The sequence below is a fragment of the Maylandia zebra genome, linkage group LG10, assembly GCF_041146795.1.
Source record: "Maylandia zebra isolate NMK-2024a linkage group LG10, Mzebra_GT3a, whole genome shotgun sequence".
In the NCBI taxonomy this organism is placed as follows: Eukaryota; Metazoa; Chordata; class Actinopteri; order Cichliformes; family Cichlidae; genus Maylandia; species Maylandia zebra.
In genome coordinates, this window is record NC_135176.1 from 13,235,167 (window position 1) to 13,258,148 (window position 22,982).

Sequence of the window (22,982 nt, forward strand, 5' to 3'; positions counted from 1 at the left end):
GCGCTCTTTTATTTTGACAGCAAATGCGCACATGCAGACCACTTATGTGCACCGGTGTAAATAACATAATGTTCTGCCGGGTGTGTTGTTGGTTTTCCCTCGATTTCTGAGTCGACAAGCGCCTTTGTTACTGGGACCAGTCATTTTAAGAAAGGCCCCCATTAGCGCTTTACTAGTCCCTAAGGACCCCAAAGTGCTTTACATATCCAGTCATCCACCCATTCACGCACACATTCACACACTGGTGATGGCAGCTACATTGTAGCCACAGCCACCCTGGGGCGCACTGACAGAGGCGAGGCTGCCGAACACTGGCGCCACCATTAGAACCCATGAGAAATGCAAGAAATGCATTATTGCTCAGTCTGCAATATCTTTCCCAGAACAAACACCAATTGCAAATAACATACTAAAAATAAACCTGAGAAATCAGTTTAGAACAGCGTACTACGTTGCAAAGAGTGAACTACCACTGGCAAAATTTAGCAGTCTTTGCAAACTTCAAAAAGCAAATGCAAATTACTCGTGACTTCAGTGGAAATTTCAAATTCAGGATCTGACACAGACTGATTCATGTCCTACACAGTTCTTACAAGTTCATAGAAATTTCTGTTCAATTAGAACCAAGTATTTGAGTTGATGATTGTAATTTTTATACAATGTTGTAATTTGTTTTTCAACAATTTTTTGATTAATGTTTTGTTTCCGTTACAATATTATACATTAATGTATAATATTGTAAAGGAAACAAAACGGGAAACAAAACATCAATCAAAAAATTGCTCTCTTTTTTATTCGGGCTACTTAAACTTATTTTGGGCTACAAAAAACTGAAGAGTCCCTGCCCAAAGGGCTACCAGGGATTTTGAAATTTTGCGAGCCCTGATATTTATAATTTTAATAAATGACAAATTAAAAAGGCATGAACATTTTTTTTGTATCGAAAAACACCGTGACACCAAAGTATCGAACCGAACCGAACCGTGAATTTTGTGTATCGTTGCACCCCTAATAGATAGATAGATAGATAGATAGCAACATGGTTCCTGGTTTAATCCCCTAGGTTTGCTGGTGCCCCTGCATGTCCAATTTGTATGTTTTCCCTGTGCCTGTGTGGCTTTTATCTATACTCCATCTATCCAAAGACATAATTGTTATTCTAAACTCTTGATTCTAAACTGGCCTCAGTGTATGGTTGTCTCAATGTGATGGTCTGGCACCTGTTCAGGTGTACTCGGCTTCTTGCAAAGAAGTGGGAGGTCCTTGCCCTCCCACAATCCCAAATCGAATAGGTGTTTAAAAACACATTTACTTTACTTTAATGTAAAGCAATTAACACAATAAAGGTAAAGTAACTTAACTGCCTTATTTTGAAGTGTAGCCCATGTCTTTCCACGTCTTTCCAAAAATGTTGTTCTTTCCAAATTTCCTGATTTATCTCTTGTAGAGGTCTATCTATCAGCTTACTCAAATACAAGAAAACTGTATGTATACACTGTTACTTTTGTTTTCTCTTTTAGATCTGACCTTATACTATAACATATAACGGCAACTAACCCACAACTAAGTTGCACTATGTTAACTAGGGATGAGAGCCAAAACAAAAGCAAGTGGTCGTGTAAGGAGCAGTGGTTTGGACTAGGGCTGGGCGATATGACCCAAAATTCATATCTCGATATTTTTTAGCTGGATGGCGATATAAGATATATATCTCGATTTTTTTTTTAAGCCATAAGTTAAGAACAAAAAGAGAGTTCTTAGTCACACTGTGTCCCAGATGTCACACGGGCACTTTTATTTACATACAGCGTAGATGTACATGAAGAAATTACTCAAAAATAAATTATCAGCATTTATTAAATAATCATGGTCCATAAATAAAAGAAAACAATGTTGTTTTTGTGCATAACAAAAAGCTCACAATTGTGCAGTCAAAATGTAAACTAATAGACGCTGAGCGTAATAACAAAGAGACAGATTTCACAGCTGCACCACGTCTCTAAACAGGTGCCATTTGTGGTCCTTATACACACACAGTACGTATCACTCCGCGAGGCTCCTCCCCGGTAGCCGTAATCCTCCGACATCAAGCCGTGCAGCTCCGTAGCTTAGCAAAGTCATATTAAAACATTTTTTGACAGATTGCTGAGCGCTGTGTACCACATAAAATCGGTTCGCGGTCAGTAAGCACAACCAGAATTCATACATAAGGCGCACTGTCGAGTTTTGAGAAAATGAAAGGATTTTAGGCCGTGCAGCCCCTCCGGGCTGCATGTCGTTAGCGCGGTTAGCTCGCTAACACGTTGACGCCGTCCAGCCCCACGCACGGGGCCATCCGCGGTAACTCGCTAACGGAGATTTTCCGCTTTCATCTTGTCATTGCCTGCAGGTGAAGCTATGGGGGAGGCGAGGCCGAGTAACGTTGCGTAGAGACAAAAGTGGACGAAAGAGAGGCAAACCTGCGGCTCCACAAGTATAATTATAACATAACATAGGCTATATCGATATAAACGATATTGCCACATCTTATATCTCGTATGAAAATATATCGATATTTTTAAAAAAACTCGATATATCGCCCAGCCCTAGTTTGGACGCAACTTGTGAATGTAAGTCATGTGACAATATGCCCTTCATCTAATCACCTCAGAATTCCTGTTGTGGAAGTTTCTGTTCTTCCATAAAAGTGAACATCACGGAGTTTGTACCATATAAACTGCTTTAAAGACTGAGTCCATTAATCCACGGTGTTAAATTGTAATATAACACAGGCCTCACAAATTCTAAGATAGATTTTTCCAAATAAAAAGCTTAATTTGGTAGAAACTTTTCCAACCAAACAGCCGTTTGATAAGGAGTCTGAATCAATTAAAGTCATGAAAACTCCAACTAGATATTACTATAAACCCAGGCAAGAGGCAGCTGGGGAGAGAAATAAATATTTCCATTGGCTCTCCGGCAGCCATTCCTCTATCTGTTCATATGTAGGTCAGACTTCTCTACTTTTTTTCTTTGACTTATCACTTCTTTCTCAGTAAGTCAAAAAAAAGGAAAGAGGGGGGAAAAAACATCTGAATCAACACCGCCCACAGACCTTTTTCTAGACTAGTCAGACAGCTAGCCATGCATAAGTCATCTTGCCAAAATCACACAATTCAAAATTTCCACCTCGCAACACAGCTGCATTCTTGGACCAGTCACAGAGAATGTGAACAGGTTCACATCAGTGCACGATCAGTGGAAAGTATTCATAGTTGCATGTCTGAAATGGTAAATGCAAAACAAATGCATAACAAAGTGGTTTATAGACTACACTGAAATGCTACATGGCCGCAAATACCTCAAATACCTACTGCAGCTGCACACATAAGTGAATGGCTTTAATGAGAGATTTGAGCAAAAAGGAAGATGAGAATAAATGTAGGCTATTGTTCATTTTTTCTAGGCCACACTCCAGCTGCTTCTTCTCCTCAGTCTCTTTGAATGCTGACCTCAAAATATGTTTACCACTCTAAGTTTTGTCTCCATTCATTCACACTGACATTGCTGTGAGGAACTAATTACAGCCAGTAATTTTCATTTGACAATCTAAGTGCCAGTGATTAAAGCATTGATAGATTTTTTACAATGTGTGCATTGTAAATATCATGGCAGGTTTAAGAAAAGTCATCTATAAAAATACTTTGAACAGCAAGTGAAAACCTCAAGGGTATAAAAAAAAAAGGGAATGAAACCAAAAGAGAGTCAGTGCTCATAGACTCACATTTTGTGCTCAGATTTACCACAGATATAAAAACATTTACACTTTGGTACAAATAATAGTTTTAGTCTTTTCTAGCTAACAACTGTATTCAGGTTGCTTTATAAGTCACTTATTTAGATTCTGTTATGGAATAAAGTTATCATTCAGGTAACATTCAGGGCAAGCTTTAAGGGCTAGGCTAGGCTGATAGCCTGCTATTAGGCTATCAGCCTAGCCTAGCCTTTTGTCTATATAAAAAAAAAAAAAACACCCAGCACGCCCCTGCGGGCGGTTTATCCTTCAAGCTCGGGTCCTCTACCAGAGGCCTGGGAGCTTGAGGGTCCTGCGCAGTATATATATATATATATATATATCTATTAGGGGTGCAACGATACACAAAATTCACGGTTCGGTTCGGTTCGATACTTTGGTGTCACGGTTCGATATTTTTTCGATACAAAAAAAATGTTCATGCCTTTTTAATTTGTCATTTATTAAACTTATAAATATATATTTTAACTCAAAAGTACAGTTTTTAAATTTAATGTTGCTGAAACAAAAGTAATTAAAAAAATTAATATATCTCAGGGCTCTCAAAATTTCAAAATCCCTGGTAGCCCTTCGGGCAGGGACTCTTCAGTTTTTGGTAGCCCAAAATAAATGTAAGTAGCCCGAATAAAAAAGAGAGCAATTTTTTGATTGATGTTTTGTTTCCTTTACAATATTATACATTAAAGTATAATATTGTAACGGAAACAAAACATTAATCAAAAAGTTGTTGAAAAACAAATTACAACATTGTATAAAAATTACAATCATCAACTCAAATACTTGGTTCTAATTGAACAGAAATTTCTATGAACTTGTAAGAACTGTGTAGGACATGAATCAGTCTGTGTCAGATCCTGAATTTGAAATTTCCACTGAAGTCACAGGTAAGAGGCAAGTGGAACCAAGATCTAGGCCATTTGCTTTTTGAAGTTTGCAAAGACTGCTAAATTTTGCCAGTGGTGGTTCACTCTTTGCAACATAGTACGCTGTTCTAAACTGATTTCTCAGGTTTATTTTTAGTATGTTATTTGCAATTGGTGTTTGTTCTGGGAAAGATATTGCAGACTGAGCAATAATGCATTTCTTGCATTTCTCATGGGTTCTAATGGGGGCCTTTCTTAAAATGACTGGTCCCAGTAACAAAGGCGCTTGTCGACTCAGAAATCGAGGGAAAACCAACAACACACCCGGCAGAACATTATGTTATTTACACCGGTGCACATAAGTGGTCTGCATGTGCGCATTTGCTGTCAAAATAAAAGACGCGCACCAGATAAGAAGTTGCAATGCGCGTTTTTGTCCGCTAGAGTGGGATTTTCACGGCACATTCCGCACCACATCTCTGTGCGTTCATCATTTGTTTGAAGCCAGCTCACCTCCTGCAACCACTTTTCCGAGAATACGTGCTTCTTTTGTGGTTCGGACTCCTTCTGACATTTGTTTGCAGGTGGAGGAACACCAAAGTAATTGCTTAAGGAGCTTCTTCGACATCTTTAAGAGTTCTAAACAAATGTCTGTCCTCCTCCAGAAAATCGTATGTATGCAAACGCGTTGCAACTTCATATCTTGTGCGCGTTTTTTTTTTAAATTTTGACAGCGAATGCGCACCTGCGGACCACTTATGTGCAGCCCCGGTTATATAGCTCGTCATATTGCATCCACAGAAATTCTTTTGTCCATGAAACCATAAAGCTGCACTTTCTTTTTGCCTTATAGTCTGATTTGTCATAACTTTTCCGTTTTGTGGTAAACTTTTCTTTGGCTGTCACTTCTTCACCCTGACCTGTCTTATTTGGCTCAGCAGAACTAAAATATATATCCTGCTGCTTTTACATACACACACACACGCACACACACACACACATAACGGTCAGCGATTCTCTGCGCGATCAACCTCTCATATGTTTAAGCTTGCTGCGGGAGATTTCACTTGTCATGTTTGCATAGTAAGCTAACGATTGATAAGACGATGTCAGAGGAATTGGTGCGCAAATTATCATCACTCACCAATCAGTGCTGTTGCTCTCTATACACAGTTTGCGCGATTGCAAAGTGAAAGCAAAAAACAAGCGCAAATTCAAACGCGATTTCAATATGTCACATATTGACAGTGGCTCACCGATGCCAATGACATAATTACCCAGCTACATTTCCGAAAGAATGCAAAAGCATTGACATATATTTTTCCTTCCTACAACAGCCCGACGGGCAGGGAAGAGATAGATTTTGGTAGCCCGACTGGAAAAATCGCTAGCCCCGGGACGTCGGGCTAGCGATTTTGCAAGCCCTGTATCTGATTGAGGAATCACTCATCTTTGGAAAAGAGAGTTTATTACAGAGAAATGGCTCTTTCCAAAATAAAAGCAATACTATACACTTCTTCTGGGCTATATTCTTAGCAGCATATTGTAGCGGGTCAGGGCTGTTCGGGGTTCTGTTTGTACAGTTATGTTTTGTTTATGTTGCCATAGTGACGGGTGACGCCCTCTCGCTGCGACGGTGTGTCCTTCCGGGGTCAGAGGGCGCCCTGTGTTTTTTTGTTTTTTTTTACTTTATTTAACAAACAATGAGTATACAACATACAGATGAAGTATACAAAACAACAGAACATGAACACAAAAAGCCAAGGGTAAAAGAAAAAGGTAACAATTATAGGAATACACGCAAAAATTCACATACATATATTGTTTTGAGAGCCTTTTTGTTGGTGGAGTCTGATATTGATTGTATGTACATTTCCACATGGGCGCCCTGTGTGTTGTTGTTGTTGCTGTGCGGTTGCCGCGCTGTGAGCAGTTAGCTAGCGGCAGTGTTCTTCTGCAGATGTCAATAAACGGCTGTGCTCCCTGGCTAGCTCATGGGAAGCAAGACCAAACGACACCTCCGTCTCCTCCTTGTCTGAGCTCGCCACATTGGTGTCAGAAGTGGGATGATGGTGGCACCCCATGTTCTGACCCGAGTGACTTTTCCCCCGCCGGTCGTGACCGGCCGGTGCGCCAAAAGAAGGCGCCTGGACATTTGCAGGACTTTGTGTGGGGTAATGGGGTCGTCGGGGACGACTGACCCCTTAGGTGGGGGCTATGTAGCGGGTCAGGGCTGTTCGGGGTTCTGTTTGTACGGTTATGTTTTGTTTATGTTTGCCATAGTGACAGGTGACGCCCTCTGGCTGCGACGGTGTGTCCTTCCGGGGTCAGAGGGTGCCCTGTGTGTTGTTGTTGTTGTTGCTGTGCGGTTGCCGCGCTGTGAGCAGTTAGCTAGCGGCAGTGTTCTTCTGCAGATGTCAATAAACGGCTGTACTCCCTGGCTAGCTCGCGGGAAGCAAGACCAAACGACACCTCCGTCTCCTCCTTGTCTGAGCTCGCCACAATATTAAACATATCAGGTCCCCATAAGGAGAATCATGTGCTAACGGCTGTCTAAATGACTCGGGTAAAGTTTGTAGCATGCATTCTTGTTATTTTTGTCTGCTTCCACTTGTCTTTGCACTAGGATGATGTCGGCGTAAATGTGCAGTCATATTCGTTGTGTTCCCACTAGTGCTGTCAGCGTTAATCTCGTTGAAATGACGTTAACGCCACAACACGGCAAATCTCCGTTAACGAGCTACCCCTGATCCCCCCGTGCATGGGGCTAGACGGCCAACACATTAACGAGCTAACTGCACTAACACACTAGTTCCCACCCATGTAATTGACCATTGCGTGGCACATCCAACATACTGTTTTACTTTAGTCCATGACGCGCTTACCTTCAGGGTCATACGTCACATGAAAACCAAAATAATTCCAAACGCCAGATCTGAATGAGGGTGGGGGAGGTTCAATTTGCCATGTTGCAAGGAGAGCTTAACTTCTGTCTCGCTAGCTTGCCCTGCGCTCTTCCTTCTGGCAATGCTGTCTGTGTTGAACGCTCAGTGGATCTGCGCTTGACAGTGCAACCTAGGCGGAGTAGTCGAACGGAGATCCACTGAGCGCTCAACACAGACAGCATCGTCAGAAGGAAAGTTGATAAAATAAATTACAAATTTTGTATTGTTCGATACATATGCGTACCTAACCGAAATCACTGTATCGAATGGTTCAATATCGATACGAGTATCGTTGCACCCCTAATATATATATATATATATATATATATATATATGCTTTTTTTGTATATTTTTTGTATATTACCATCCATCTTCTGTGTGTCCAATTCAAGGTCACAGGAGCATATCTCAGCTGTTATACAGCAAGAGGCACGGTACATCCTGGACAAGCTAGGCTAACACAGAGACAGACAAACATTCACACCTACAGCCAGTTTATTGTCACATGATCTCATCTCGTTTATGTCTTTGGACTGTGGGAGGAAGCCAGAAGCCGGCGCAGGGAGAACAGAACTCCACTCAGAGAGGCCCCTTGCAGCACTAGTTAACAGGTATCCTGGGCAATGCACCCACAGAGTCCGTGGAAGCACCTTTGTGAATAAGCTTACTAGCTTGCTTAGAAGCCAGAGGCAGTTGACTAATATTCACCTTCCCTAAAAATTAAAGCAAGATGACTTTGGCTATGTCCACCTTTTTACAGTCTATTGTGAAAAGCGGACGTCTTTCACCAACCGAATGAAGACTGATATTGACATTATATATCTACAGAGTTGAGAAAAGAAAAACAAAGCATCAGTTACAACGGTAATGACTTTATTTTTGGAATAAATACACTAGTCTCAAAGACCATTACAAATGCCTGTGTAAAAAAAAAAGATTTTTTAAAAAAAGAGTATTTACATTATTTTTTGCACAGAGCTGAATAAATGTATACATAGTATACAGTACAGCCTGTGTAAGTCATTGGTTTCTTTTGCTGTACAAAGTGCAAAAGCGGATTTAAAAACAAACAAACAAAAAAACAGCCAACTAACATGAGACTTACCCTGTAGTCGGATGTTGGACTGGTGAATGTGACCCCTTCAAATAAAACAGAACATAATGGATTACAGGATTCCGAGTCTGTCGACAGAACAGCTTGGCTCAGGCTGTGAGGCCATAAGAAGATGGGGATCCAGGAAAACACATTCTGTCTGTGATTGTGTTATTGTTATATTGATAATAAATTAGCTGTGCTAACTGTGCCGGACGAGCATGACTTAACAGGCTTCACGACTGGCTGAACACTATGAACTACGAATAATGTTGCTGAGGTCAAATGAAGGAAGTGATCACGAGAGAGAGGATCTCAATGCAGTCTGTGTGTATTTGCGTGTTTATAGTATCTGGCTAGGCCGCTATCTTAGGTCAGTGTTTCCTGGTCTGTGTTGTTTAGTCAGTGTGACTTCATATTCAACCTTAAATTGAAACATGATGTGTACAACGAAGGTGATCTCTGTTCATGTTTTGAAGAAATCCTGGCTACATGATAATCGTATGTTTTGCATCTTTAACTCCTAAAACGTCGCAGTAATAGCAGTCTTGATTGACTGCAGGAGTTAACTACCAAACTGTAAACGGGTGGTGGTAGGAATAAACAGTGCCACATAAGTATTCACACAGCAATGAAAATGATATCAGTTTCATTTCAGAATCAGTTGGAAGATTTTAAAATTCCTTGTGATTCAAAAAAAAAAAAAGATGGCCGATAAAACATAAACATGCGTGAGATATTTTGAAACTATGTTTTAGTCAAACTGTTATTCATACATGTCACTCTTGGTATAGTTGCTATTTGAAAAATGACTGGAGTCGTTTTGTAAACTACCCACAGCTTTCACTAATCTGCAGCCTGCACAGTTAAAGTATTATGACATGAAATGGGTTCCAGACTCAAAAGGTAAACTAGATTGATTGCTTGCAAATGGACATTCTGTATCTGCTGACAGTACAAGGAATTCAACTAAATTTTATTTGACCTTGATTATCTTGTATTGCCATAAAACGTACTCCTGAATAATGCTTAAACAAAGTGGCAGTGAAAGATAACTTTCAGCATTCATCTTCCAGGTTTGAGTGTTGATATTCTTCCAAGCAGGTGTCCATCATCCTCTAACAGCCCAAGTGGAAAAATCCATGTCTGACAGATAGAAAAGATACTTGCAGATGGAATCAATTCACCCTTTTAAAACAGAAAAAAAACACTTGTGTCGCTTATAGGTTTAAGTTACTAGCAAGGCGTCATGTTACAGAAGTCCAGCTCCTGTGGTTTACGAACGCCAGTGCAGTGATCTCTTGTGAGAAGATGCCCAGTTTGGCTTTGGCAGTGCAGTGGTCGTCTCTTGAAGCCCTTCCCGCAGGTTATGGAGCACGGTGACCACTGGCCAATATACCACTCAGGACATGGCCCTTCACAAACCCTGGTGGCTGGAGGTCTGTGCGAAGAGTCACAGTTCCACCCTGGCTTCCCGTCTGGTTTCAAACACTGCACCATCCTCCTCTGGATCCCACGGCCGCAGGAAACGGAGCAATCATCCCAGCCTGTGGTAACCCACTTGTCCAGAATGGGCTCCTCCTTTTTGTAAGACATCTTTAGGGTATCTGTGTCTTTCTCCTTGACACTATCTTCACCCAGGACACTGTTTTGAGAGTTTACCCTCTCATTCTTCTTCAGAGTCTTGTCTTCCTTGACCTGACGGGCGAGGTAGAAGGAGTAGCGGATGCGAGGAGGTGTCAACTTGCCTGCACACAGGACCTCCACCGTCAGGGCTTCTCCCAAGGGCTTCATGGCCTGTATGGTCTCGGAGAGGCCGACTGTGCCACTGTAGCGCAGCAAGCTTCCCTTTACAAAGATGTCCTTCTCGCCAGCTGACACTATGTAGTTCCCATTGAGCAGGTAATGGCTGTCACTGTTCTTCACGGCCAAGTAGTTATCATCACTGACCATTCCCTTGTAGCCTCGCTGGCGGATGTCTATATTGGCTGCACCCACTGGCAACATGACAACGAAGTTGTAGCCATGCCTGCAAGCCAAAACATTTTAGAGTCAGTGGGGGCTTGTAATAATGGAGCGAAAATGATAAAGTTATGTTGAAGTGAGTGGGGGAAAAAGAATGACCTAAGCAACGCTTTGTAGAGCCCGTCCCATGATGACATAGTGATACTCACACAGGCTTTGTGAAGAGTCCAGACACTTTCTTGCAGCCCTTGTTGTCACCTCCACAGATTCCACAATTATCAAACTTTTTAGTGGAGCCAATTTTGCTGTCACAGCCGGTCTTAATGCACTTCCCCTGGACACACACTCCCGTGGAATCTGGTGAACATGGAGTCCCATCAACAACCTTGGATGTAAAAACACACGAAGCGTTAGCTTCTGCATTCACATCAAAAAACTGTTACAAATGAGTTCACTTGTTCCTTTTATACTGGGACAATAAACTACAGGGAGTGCAGAATTATTAGGCAAATGAGTATTTTGTCCACATCATCCTCTCCATGCATGTTGTCTTACTCCAAGCTGTATAGGCTCGAAAGCCTACTACCAATTAAGCATATTAGGTGATGTGCATCTCTGTAATGAGAAGGGGTGTGGTCTAATGACATCAACACCCTATATCAGGTGTGCATAATTATTAGGCAACGTCCTTTCCTTTGGCAAAATGGGTCAAAAGAAGGACTTGACGGGCTCAGAAAAGTCAAAAATAGTGAGATATCTTGCAGAGGGATGCAGCAGTCTCAAAATTGCAAAGCTTCTGAAGCGTGATCATCGAACAATCAAGCGTTTCATTCAAAATAGTCAACAGGGTCGCAAGAAGCGTGTGGAAAAACCAAGGTGCAAAATAACTGCCCATGAACTGAGAAGAGTCAAGCGTGCAGCTGCCAAGATGCCACTTGCCACCAGTTCGGCCATATGTCAGAGCTGCAACATCACTGGAGTGCCCAAAAGCACAAGGTGTGCAATACTCAGAGACATGGCCAAGGTAAGAAAGGCTGAAAGACGACCACCACTGAACAAGACACACAAGCTGAAACTTCAAGACTGGGCCAAGACATATCTCAAGACTGGTTTTTCTAAGGTTTTATGGACTGATGAAATGAGAGTGAGTCTTGATGGGCCAGATGGATGGGCCCGTGGCTGGATTGGTAAAGGGCAGAGAGCTCCAGTCCGACTCAGACGCCAGCAAGGTGGAGGTGGAGTACTGGTTTTGGCTGGTATCATCAAAGATGAGCTTGTGGGGCCTTTTCGGGTTGAGGATGGAGTCAAGCTCAACTCCCAGTCCTACTGCCAGTTTCTGGAAGACACCTTCTTCAATCAGTGGTACAGGAAGAAGTCTGCATCGTTCAAGAAAAACATGATTTTCATGCAGGACAATGCTCCATCACACGCGTCCAAGTACTCCACAGCGTGGCTGGCAAGAAAGGGTATGAAAGAAGAAAAACTAATGACATGGCCTCCTTGTTCACCTGATCTGAACCCCATTGAGAACCTGTGGTCCATCATCAAATGTGAGATTTACAAGGAGGGAAAACAGTACACCTCTCTGAAACAGTGTCTGGGAGGCTGTGGTTGCTGCTGCACGCAATGTTGATGGTGAACAGATCAAAACACTGACAGAATCCATGGATGGCAGGCTTTTGAGTGTCCTTGCAAAGAAAGGTGGCTATATTGGTGGCTGATTTGTTTTTGTTTTGTTTTTGAATGTCAGAAATGTATATTTGTGAATGTGGAGATGTTAGATTGGTTTCACTGGTAAAAATAAATAATTGAAATGGGTATATATTTGTTTTTTGTTAAGTTGCCTAATAATTATGCACAGTAATAGTCACCTGCACACACAGATATCCCCCTAAAATAGCTAAAACTAAAAACAAACTAAAAACGACTTCCAAAAACATTCAGCTTTGATATTAATGAGTTTTTTTGGGTTCATTGAGAACATGGTTGTTGTTCAATAATAAAATTATTCCTCAAAAATACAACTTGCCTAATAATTCTGCACTCCCTGTATTTGTTATATCAGGTAAACTACCTACATGACTTCGTAAGCGTACACAGAATGTCATAGTATAGTGCATGTTTTGAGATCAGCCCTATTTCCAGTGTGTATGCAAATGTGATATAGAAAAAGTGTGCAAGGTTTTTTCATCCTTAACTATTAACTTCAGCGCATTTTTTAAACTAAATTCTACATAAAGCCTGCTGCCGGCTAACTTTTAAAGCTGTGAGTCAGTGGTTAAAACATCCAGCTGACCTGTGCTGAGCTGATCTACGTGTCCCCTGAGTTCTCCCTATCTGCTCCTTCTCAGCTGATTTGATGGACTGAAGTGCGAACTCTGTCTCTCTGCTGCAAAAGCTCACTCTACGCCCTGCTATCTGAAAAAGATAAACTGTCCTCCTCCTCCTCTTCTTCATTCTTTCCCCTGCTCTGTTCAGAGACCAGAGGCAGCTGGATGACATATATTCTCTTTGCTATCGCTGCCTCTAAAAATAAAAGGATTTTAAGTGCTAATGTATTTTGACTTTTGACTGATCGTCAATCAGATTTTCTGTCTCTCGAGTGCACCTTATTCTTACCTTTGATTCCAGGACGTTGAAGTAGCCCGTACCATTAGCCCTGCAGATTAGTTTGCACCTGTCACTGAGGGACACTCCAGAGTACTTTGGTATCCACACCACTGAGTGGCTGATACGGTTACTGCTGAATCTCTGGCCGCTACTCTCACACTGCTCTTCACGGTATGTCTTACCTACACAGAGAAGGAGGGACGACATACAAGGTGAGAGGTGGGATTGCTCTAGCATAAATACGTAACTGGATATACTTGTCTGTGTTGAGAGATTTGTACCTGTGTCAGGGCAGCTGTTCAGGTTGCAAGAGCGGTATTTGACCCGAACTCCTTGGCAGTATTTACCCCCATTTGATGGAACTGGGTTGTTACACTCTCTTTTTGACAGCTGGACACCACCACCACATGTGCGTGAACAGGTACTGAACAGTCCCCACTTGCCCCAGCGGCCGTCCACCTGAAAATAAGAATGCATAAATAAAAATGCAAATAAATACTATTATTATTCATATCCTCATAAAGGTATGTCCTGACAGAAAGAACTGCTTGAATCTTACCTTCAAGTTGTGAAGCTGCTTGTCAGTGCAGACCCCTCGGTCGCAGACCTGTCCGTCCCCACACTGAGTGCCATCTGCCCAGGGAAAGTGCCGAGTCATACACACTAAATGTCCGCTGGACTTTCCAGTGCACCACAAACGACTGCATGGCGGCTGCATGAAGGGACAAGGCTTAGAGCCTTCACCAAAGGCGAGCTCACACTGGCGTTCGAGCTTGTAGGATGATCCTGGCAGCGTGTCAGGTAGGACTAGCGGTTTCTGAGGCTGGTCGAGCAAACAATCACCTAAGAAGAGGGAGATTCAATAAGCCACACAACGACGCAGTATGACCTTCTTCTTCTGTGGAGACTTTATGACACACAGGTATAAAAGATGCAACCAAAATACACAAATGCACGAAAAACACAATGAAAAACAATGTGTTTATGCTTATTCTCAAATATTTATATGGTCCTCTTCATTAAATGTGTGCTTTTTCTGCATGTTGTGTTGTGGTGGGTGGGATTGTGGGTGGGCACAGGAAGCAGTCATTGCCCTTGTGATTTGGCCTTTGATGCAGTATATGCAATGTATGCCACACACACAGAAACATGCATGAGCACACCACACACAGTCATCCCCACCCCAGTCCCTTCCTCAAACTCCCCCTAAAAACCCACAAGCCTCTCCTCTTATTTTCCATCCCAGCCTTGTTGCATGACTTGCAGTTAGACTAGAATATTGATAAAAAGGATATGAAGCTAGATAGTGCTGCAAAAGTCAAAGGCATCAAAAGCTACAAATACATACCTTTCTGGGAACAGACTAATATTAGGAAGAGTTTGGCAAGTAGGTGCAAAATGGAATCACGAAAGGCCAACATGAGTGGATGAAAAAGGTTTCCAGGAGAAGTTTTTTTATCCCCCAGAAACATGCAGAACTTCGCACTCTTATGGGGAATTTTCACATACAAACACATTAATCTGCGCTTGGAAAAACTGGGTTCCCCCACTTGAACTGTTGAGTATGCCATTCATGTTGTGGTGAATTCGCAGCACATTATAAGCGAACTGCGGTGCGGTGGTAACAGTCCCACAGATGTGGCAGAAAAACACACTGATTATCAGATAAGGCAATGCTGTACAAACAAATCACTCTACGCCAAATAAGCTCAACCTCATCTCTTCCTTCCTAGTCTCTCTCCATAGAGCAATCATGGAAACAATAGCTGGTGGTGTGTGTGTGTTTAAACAGGTTACAAATAGGTCTGGACACAGCGCTGAATGAAAATTACCACAAGCATGTGGTAACATGCTTTTTCCACCCCACTGCTTTTTGAAGTTTAGATTTATGACAGATGGCCAGGAGAAACCAGGTTACGATGCTGTCACAGAAATCACTCCCTGATATTCCTCTAAACTAGTACTTTTGTCCACAGATTATTTCCAAAATGAATAGAGAGAAGCAACAAACAAAAAATGTCTATTTGGAGTAAACCTGCATGGGAAACATTGTGCAGATACACTTAGTGGTCCAAACCGCTGTGGTGACTCTCCCCAGACAAAAAGGCCTGTAATTTGGGACAGATGTGGGGGCAGTTTTAAAATAAAAGTTTAGAATTGCTCCAAGGCCAAGTGCTGTGGTCTGTCCTGTTTGGCAAACAATCTGCATCCAAATGAATGAATTTCTTCTTGGCTATTGCAAGCCTGTTTTTTAAGAGAGGTTTGGCAGATGTGAGAAATCAAGCATAGGTGGATATTGAAATGAATCCATTCTCTCGCTTGCATTTATCCAAAAAATGATTTCAGTAATGTTTGGAATCAGGGCTTGCTCTTCAAAAACAAAAGCACGGTTGTCATTTGAACAAAACACAGCTGTGTGACCAACACAGTGAGGACAATGCCTTGTTTGTAAGTCATTACTGCTTCAAGATTGTTTACAACTATCTATCCAACTCTGGCTTTCGACCTTTTCAAGCATGCTATGAGGCTGCTTTCAGGCTGGAAACACTGAGGTCAGAGGTCAAGAGTACTCACCATGCCCGCCGTCCAGAAATTCAGTGATGATTGCGGCACTGCAGGGGGACCAGGGGCTGGTACGGTTGATCTGAATAAGTGTGGGTGACATCATGTGGTTCTCCTGCATTTTTCCGAACAGGTCCTCACAGGATCTCACATTGTCATGTGGCATGTTGAACACATGCCCTGTGGAGAGGGAGTGAGATCTCAGATGTCTTTCATGAGTGCACAGACTGTGATTATGCATATACACTTTCAGGGACACTGAGATATTAATGTGGACTGAATGAAGGATGACGTCGACGGAGCATACCGAGCTCATGAGCAGTGGTGAAAGCTGAAGGAAGGCCGTCGTCTTCGATTACAGAGCAGCTCCTCTTGGGGTCGCACATGGTGCCAACATCTGCCATGCCAAGTGTGTCACAGGTGGAGGCGCCGCAGAGGTCCTGGATGAAAAAAGACATTAGCATGATTACATCTGAAACAATGACAGCTAAAGGCAAAGTCAAACATGGGCTTGCATCCATCCTTCCTCTTAACCAAAGTCTGAATCACAATGGTGCTCAAGGCTAGCCAAGCTAAGTTTGTCTCTCTATGACACAGAGACACAAAGAGAGTTACAATATTTGTCTTCATTTATCGTTTTAGTCACTTCTGGGTAGTGGGTACTATTTATAAATTTACCGCTGACATATTAACACCCTTTTCATTGAGTTAAAAACTCATTAACATACTTTAGCTGCCTATTTTACACAACAAGGAGTAAGTGTTGTTTAAGGTCAACATATTTGTGTTTTTAGCTGCTTTTTTGGCAACTTTGTTCGGTACACTAGAAAAAAAATGATGCCCAAAATGCTGACCTTAACTAATTGAATTACATGTAATTTTTCCATGTGATTTTGCTACATAAGTAAAATGTAAAACATTTAATTTAATGAAGCACATTTTTCGTAATGATTAATTATTTCAATAGGTAAACTTTTTATTTTATATATTTCAGTTTCATTTTATTCAAGATTATTGCTTCATGATTGTAATTGTGTCACTTGTTATTGGTCTTTGATGTGTGATACTGAGAAACAAAATGGGCTGCAGTGGATTAACGGTAAATCAAAGTGGTAACAACTGTGTGCCAAACATTTAAACAGCACAGCGGCCTAAGACACTCCACTTTGTTTTGATAATGGCATTTGATGTATTTTTAAGATAACATAAAATCCAGTTGTAGCTAAATTAGACAATGATTTCTGTCGATGATCACAGAATGGCTCCCACTGAGTTATTTGCAGTGTTATGGGAAAGTGTGACAAAGCTAAATAAAGGTTATTCACACAAGATGGCTCAAGAGTTGGCAGTTTGTCTTGTAATCGGAAGGTTGCCGGTTCGAGTCCCGGCTCCGATAGCCTTGGTCGTTGTGTCCTTGGGCAAGACACTTCACCTGTTGCCTACTGGTGGTGGTCAGAGGAGAGGGTCTGGTGGTGCCAGTGTCTGGTAGCCTCGCCTCTGTCAGTGCGCCCCAGGGCAGCCGTGGCTACAATGTAGCTTGCCATCACCAGTGTGTGAATGTGTGGATGACTGAAAGTAGTGTAAAGCGCTTTGGGGTCCTTAGGGACTAAGTAAAGCGCTATACAAATACAGGCCATTTACCAAGACATTTATTTTCAAGTGATCAGCGTGACCCCAGACAGTTTGGGTTATGAATCTGTTATTGGTCTGCATTTTTCTTTCTCAGAGATTGAAGTTTGTTTGAAACTGGACTGCAGCTTATCCTCATTCTTGCCCTGTCTGGCTTTTTTGTGGTGATGTCACCTTGTTCCCAGACGTCGACAATTAACTTGTCTGAGTGCGATGCTATTAGGCCGGTTGAAATCATGTCCAGTTTATGAAAGTACAATTATTAAATTATCCTTTATGTTGTCTTGATGTCATCGCAGCAAGATCTTCGTTTAAGAAATTGGGAAATTATTCAGTCGTGTCAAGCACTGCTTTCCACCACCCAGTCTTTAAATCTTTTTAGTGGGAAACAGTGTTTAGAGCACACCTTCTCCTATGAGGTAATTTAAATAACCCCAACCATAACATTTCCATGCCAGAGCAGAGTTTCCAGATGACCTATTTCTCTACCACAGGTTTTAAAATCCAGTCTTAGCGAGTATGCATTTGGAGCTGAACCTCCTAATCACAGGACAACTTCGGCAGTAACCGCTGCAAAGCACCACCCATCTGCCTGTTCCCTAAACAGCACTGTCCCTACATACCCCAAAACACAGAAAACCAGTGGTGGTCAGCTGTTACAGATAAAACACCAGCTGAGTCTCCTGCAGCCCCTGCAATCCTCAGCCGTGCTTAATGTAACCATTAAACACGGGGCCAAGTGAAGACCTCGAGTGCTATGACAAATCATTCCTAGAATAAACCACAAAACCACAATTGTACACCAGTGCAAATCTAATCCAGATGTCCTCATGTGCTTGGAGGACATCTGAAAGTTTGGGCCATTTCAGTAAAAAAAAAAAAAGAACTGCAAGATGAACAGGGGAGAAGAAACACCCAATTCAATGAGTTTGTTGTTTGCTATGACCTACTTCCCACATCTGTCATCTGTCTTTGCAATTTTGGTGTTCCTGCGAATTAACAAAAAGAATAGAAAAACAATACTTACCTCAGCGGACTAAAATTCCCATTTTGTTTTGTGTACAGATTTTATTGCTTTTAAATCCCGTCCAGGCTGTTACCTGTTTGTGCTTTGGAAACAATATTCAAAAAGCTTTGAAAAAGGTGCATCTCAGAGTTTTATAGGTCTGATGCAGTATCCTGGACCGAGTTTATGACATCTGGACATTCTTTGGTGAGCTCTTTTCTTTCTCAGCCCATTATCTATCATGTAAGAAAAGGCTGTGAGCTAAAGTACAGTCACCTCCTCTCTCCCCGGGGGAACTTGCATTCTAGCAGATTTATGGTCAGATTTTATCTTTTGGCTGCTCTCCTACAATAAACATTCTGTGCAACTTAGCGCACTTTGCGGCATTCTTTGCACAAAAATCACGCTGACTATACTGTTTCGGGACAACCGCAGTTGCCTCCGGACAACACAGAGTTGGTCTTCATAAAACCTACAAAATTACACAATGGGCTGGTGTTAAGTGGAGAATGAATGGGCTTTGAAATATCTGTTAAAAACTGTAGTAAACAAAGGAAAATACTACTCACTAATTGGACAGACTTAAAGTCATTGTGTCATGATGTAGCAGAATTGTTAGCAGACATGTCAGCAGAATCCTTGAGTTTAAGAGGGGAGACCGTTTAGGCCTAAACTGAGAAGAAAATAAAAAAGGAAAAAATATATGTCAATCTAATTGCAGTGAACAAAGCCTGACAGGTTTAACTACAATCTCATGATCAGTAAAGGCCTCTCATGCAGTACACCGGACCTTGAAATATTTAGAGCTTGTTAGGTACATGTTTGCAAACCCCACTATTTTATTTATTGCTTCAGGAAACAGTGATTGTGCTAATAGATTCAATATGAAACTGACTGTAAAAGGTCAGTGAAGGCCTGTATCCTCTAGATTCCTGGTGTTGAGCATGAGTTTGATTGGGTGGTACTGTAAAGAAAGTTTTATGCACCACAAGCCACTGTTTAGACTTTTCATTTGTACACTATGTTAGCATTCGCTCATAAACTCCATGTTTTGTTTTGTATACACTTTATATGTGATATTACACCAGGAATCTGTTGTTCAACACACAATGGTTAGAGGTGAGATTCCTTTGTTCAACCTGCTGTGTTAAAAGGAGGCTTTTTTCTGAATCCCTGCACTTGTTACACCTCACTAAACCTTTGATTGCTTGATGCCTGTCTTTTTGCTTTATATAGTAAATTACATCCTTGTGACTCTCCAAGCTGACTTGGGTCGTGTCAAGTGGCTGCAGAGTTTATAACATCAGCTTTAAACTGATGTTTAAAGCTGATGTTTAAAGCTGAATGTTACATTCTTGTAACATTCTTGTTTTTGGAACACTTTTATGGAAAATGCTGACCATCTTAAGCTGTCGATATCTATTCAGCTAGGACATACTGTAAAAACTTGTGCAGAACCACCGTGGCAAAAGAAATGGAGGAAGCATGTGACAGACTGAAGAATTGCCAGGGAAAGATGCAGTCCAGCTGCTGATGTGGAGGAGTTTGTTTCAACATAAAGCGAACAGGTGAGTCCAAAACATGCAGGCCTGTAACTCTGACATCCACAAAGGACCCCACCGCCACCACCCTCAGTCCCTCCATCCCATCCCTTCAGGGGCCTGTTTAATGAGGAGCAGGCAGCTGCAGCAGAATGGGAACAGCTGAGAAAAATAACACATCCACACAGTACATCCCCAAGGGCACTGACGCTCATTATATTCAGTAAATTTGCAGGTATAACAAGCAATAGTTCACTTATCATTATGTACTACTAAGGCTGACAGAATAGTACTATGTTACCATTGGCTCTTTTAACTCTGATAGCACAGGTTTTAAGACGACCTTGTGACTGCAAGCTAAAAACTTTCACTGTAACTAAATCAGTTGGGCTGACTTGTCAGCTTTATTGCAAGTTTTCACAGTGGTAATGGAAGCGCATACATCACACTGACCAATGAATGTGAGCAATGACTTCATCTCTGACCTTGTGTCATCTTGCAAATATTTGGGAGTGCAGGGAGAAGTCAGAGGTGGTTTGCAAGTCTATAAAACTGCCCTCTAAGGATCTATGACGAGCAATCAAGTCTGGTGCTCTGTTCAGCTCTGTGTGACCCAGCCTTGGTGTCAAAGCTGTGATGCTATTGGTGGACTGCCTGCATGCTCCCTGAGTTCACGAGAGGCGGAGAGTGTTTTCAGAGCAAATCAAAAACGCGTCAACTGGAGTTTTACTTATCACAAAGTTATAAGAGTACATTGCACATTTTCCTTCTCAAGATCAGAGGTTGCTTTACAGTATGTCACTCATTAAGGTGACACAATGCATGTGCGAAAAACAAACATTTACGTTTTCTGTGCGTAATTGCGCTTACAGAACATATCCCGCTCTGGTTTTACCCCAAACATGTGTAACATGAACAATACTAAAAGTTCTCTTTACCTGTCTGGTGAAAAGAATAGCTGTGTCCCAGTACTCGGGATGCTTGTCGTTGTTTTTGTTCATCTTTTTTTGCCAAGTGCAAAAGTTCCGCAGCGTCATGGCTGCGTTCCCGGACACCTTGGGTCCTTTGTCCTCCTCGGATATAATCATGATCTTCACAACTGTAATGCTGATGGAGTTGAGGATGCTGGGATGCTTGTACAGCTTCGCTGCCACTGCCATCAGTGTCAAGAGGTAGTGCTTTAAGTCATCTCCGTGGAATTTCGCCATGGACTCGTCCGCCACAACAAGCGTCTCCACGTATCTGGGGACTGAGGCGAACCTTTTGGCTCTCCCCATCCTATTCAGCATCGTTTCTGTCACATTGCTGTGGTCCGCCAGTCGCTTGTATTTCTCCAAGGACTGCGCAGCCTGGAGGCTTATGTCGCTGTCCACTGCGCACCTGGAGGTAGAGCTGGGCTTCAGGTTGTTGCTGGCTCTGCGCCGGACGATGTGCGCGCTCTCTGCGCTTCTGGTGTCATTTTGTACCGGGCTGATAAAATATTCCCAGCCGTGGAAGCCAAATGCACCTTGCACACCTTTGCAGAGACTGAGAGCGGCATAAGAGTACTGATCAGCGTTCACATATCCAGAATAAAAACACCGGGTCAGGTCAGTGGTGACATCGGTATCGGAGAGCCACAGTGCGCCTTGGTTAGAGATGGAAGGGGCAATGAAATTAGAGTCTCGCTGTAAATCGATCACTAATTCCTGCTTGAAAGCTTTAATCTTTAGGACATATTTTCTATTAAGGAAATCCACGTCGTTATCAGAATCCGTCCTTTCATCGCTATTCATTCTAATCGGGAAGCAAAGTTCACTCTCCATGCAACGAGCGAGCTTTAAGAGTGAGACCACAAAGTAAAGGAGAAAAGTTGATCTGATAAACATGACGATGTTTGCATTAATCAAAGATTGCAATGACCAACGGGGGGGAAGAAAGAAAATCAGAATGATGAAGAATCTACAAGCTCAGTGGCGGCGGCGAGAGGATCGGGATGAAGAGCATAATCCAAAGCGCTAAAACAGTGCAGGTCGTACAAGTCCACTCAGAGAAAACTCCTCCTGGTCATTCTCCACGTGTGTACTCAGTCGACTGCTGCCTTGTGTGGAGCTTATGCATTTGGTCATGTGTAAAAATATGGAAACACAACCTTTCTTTGCTGGGGGGAAGTCTTTCGAGGCGCTCATTGGATGAGCTTCAGCCTTTTCTTCTTCTTCTTCTTTTTTTTTCTTTTTTTTCTTGCCGCCTCTTAAAACTCATCAAACAGGCCAATCAATAAGTCACAACGTACAAAATATGGTGAATTAGCAGATCTTGCACTTTACACTCAGACTACTGCACATCCACTACTCCATTAAATCTTTAGCTTTTGGTCACATGGAGTGAATAAAAATCTTTAATGCCACATGCATATTCAACAGAAATCCCTGCACTTCATTTGTAGTTCATAAGGCGAATAAGAGCTACAAGTACTGCATGTTTAACGGAACACCGGACAACGGGCAGCAGGAAAATAACAGGCATGATTAAATAAGGGGTGACACAGGCCACTATCATACTGCAGCTGAAGTTCCTCGGAGGAAGATTATAAGTTGTAAGGATTCAGCATCACTTTTTCTCCATGTTGTGATTAGGTCCGTTTCTGAGAGAATCACATACGACATCTTGTGGACAGAATAATAATAATTCTATAGCAGGGGTCCGAGGGTATTCTTTTAAGACTGCCAGAAAATGTTAGAAAGTAACTACTCTAATTATTTTTACTCAGCTACAGCCTAATTTGATTTAATTTTACTTCTATACAGGTGGATGGGGCTGTTGCTAAATGATACTTCTTTATTATTTCTTTACGGATTAAAATCTTATTTGCAAAAAGTATCAGCATTTGAATTAAAGTTGTTATGTGAGACATATTTTGTACTATTATACATTTTAAATGCATTATACATACCTTACGGAGATCTAATATTAACAGTGCAGCTAAAGTTAATGTA

General features: G+C 42.0%; 1 protein-coding gene across 1 annotated transcript; it reads right to left on the reverse strand.

Annotated features, from left to right (window-relative positions):
* Positions 1-8,453: 8,453 nt before the first annotated feature.
* Positions 8,454-22,111, reverse strand: adamts15a (ADAM metallopeptidase with thrombospondin type 1 motif, 15a). The gene is made up of 8 exons (XM_004563916.4): positions 20,946-22,111; positions 16,139-16,271; positions 15,844-16,011; positions 13,829-14,112; positions 13,551-13,728; positions 13,279-13,451; positions 10,869-11,044; positions 8,454-10,723 (listed from the first exon to the last, which is right to left on the reverse strand). The coding sequence occupies exons 1-8, from the start codon at positions 21,873-21,875 to the stop codon at positions 9,931-9,933; spliced, it is 2,835 nt and encodes a 944-aa protein (XP_004563973.3). The 5' UTR covers positions 21,876-22,111; the 3' UTR covers positions 8,454-9,930.
* Positions 22,112-22,982: the final 871 nt, after the last annotated feature.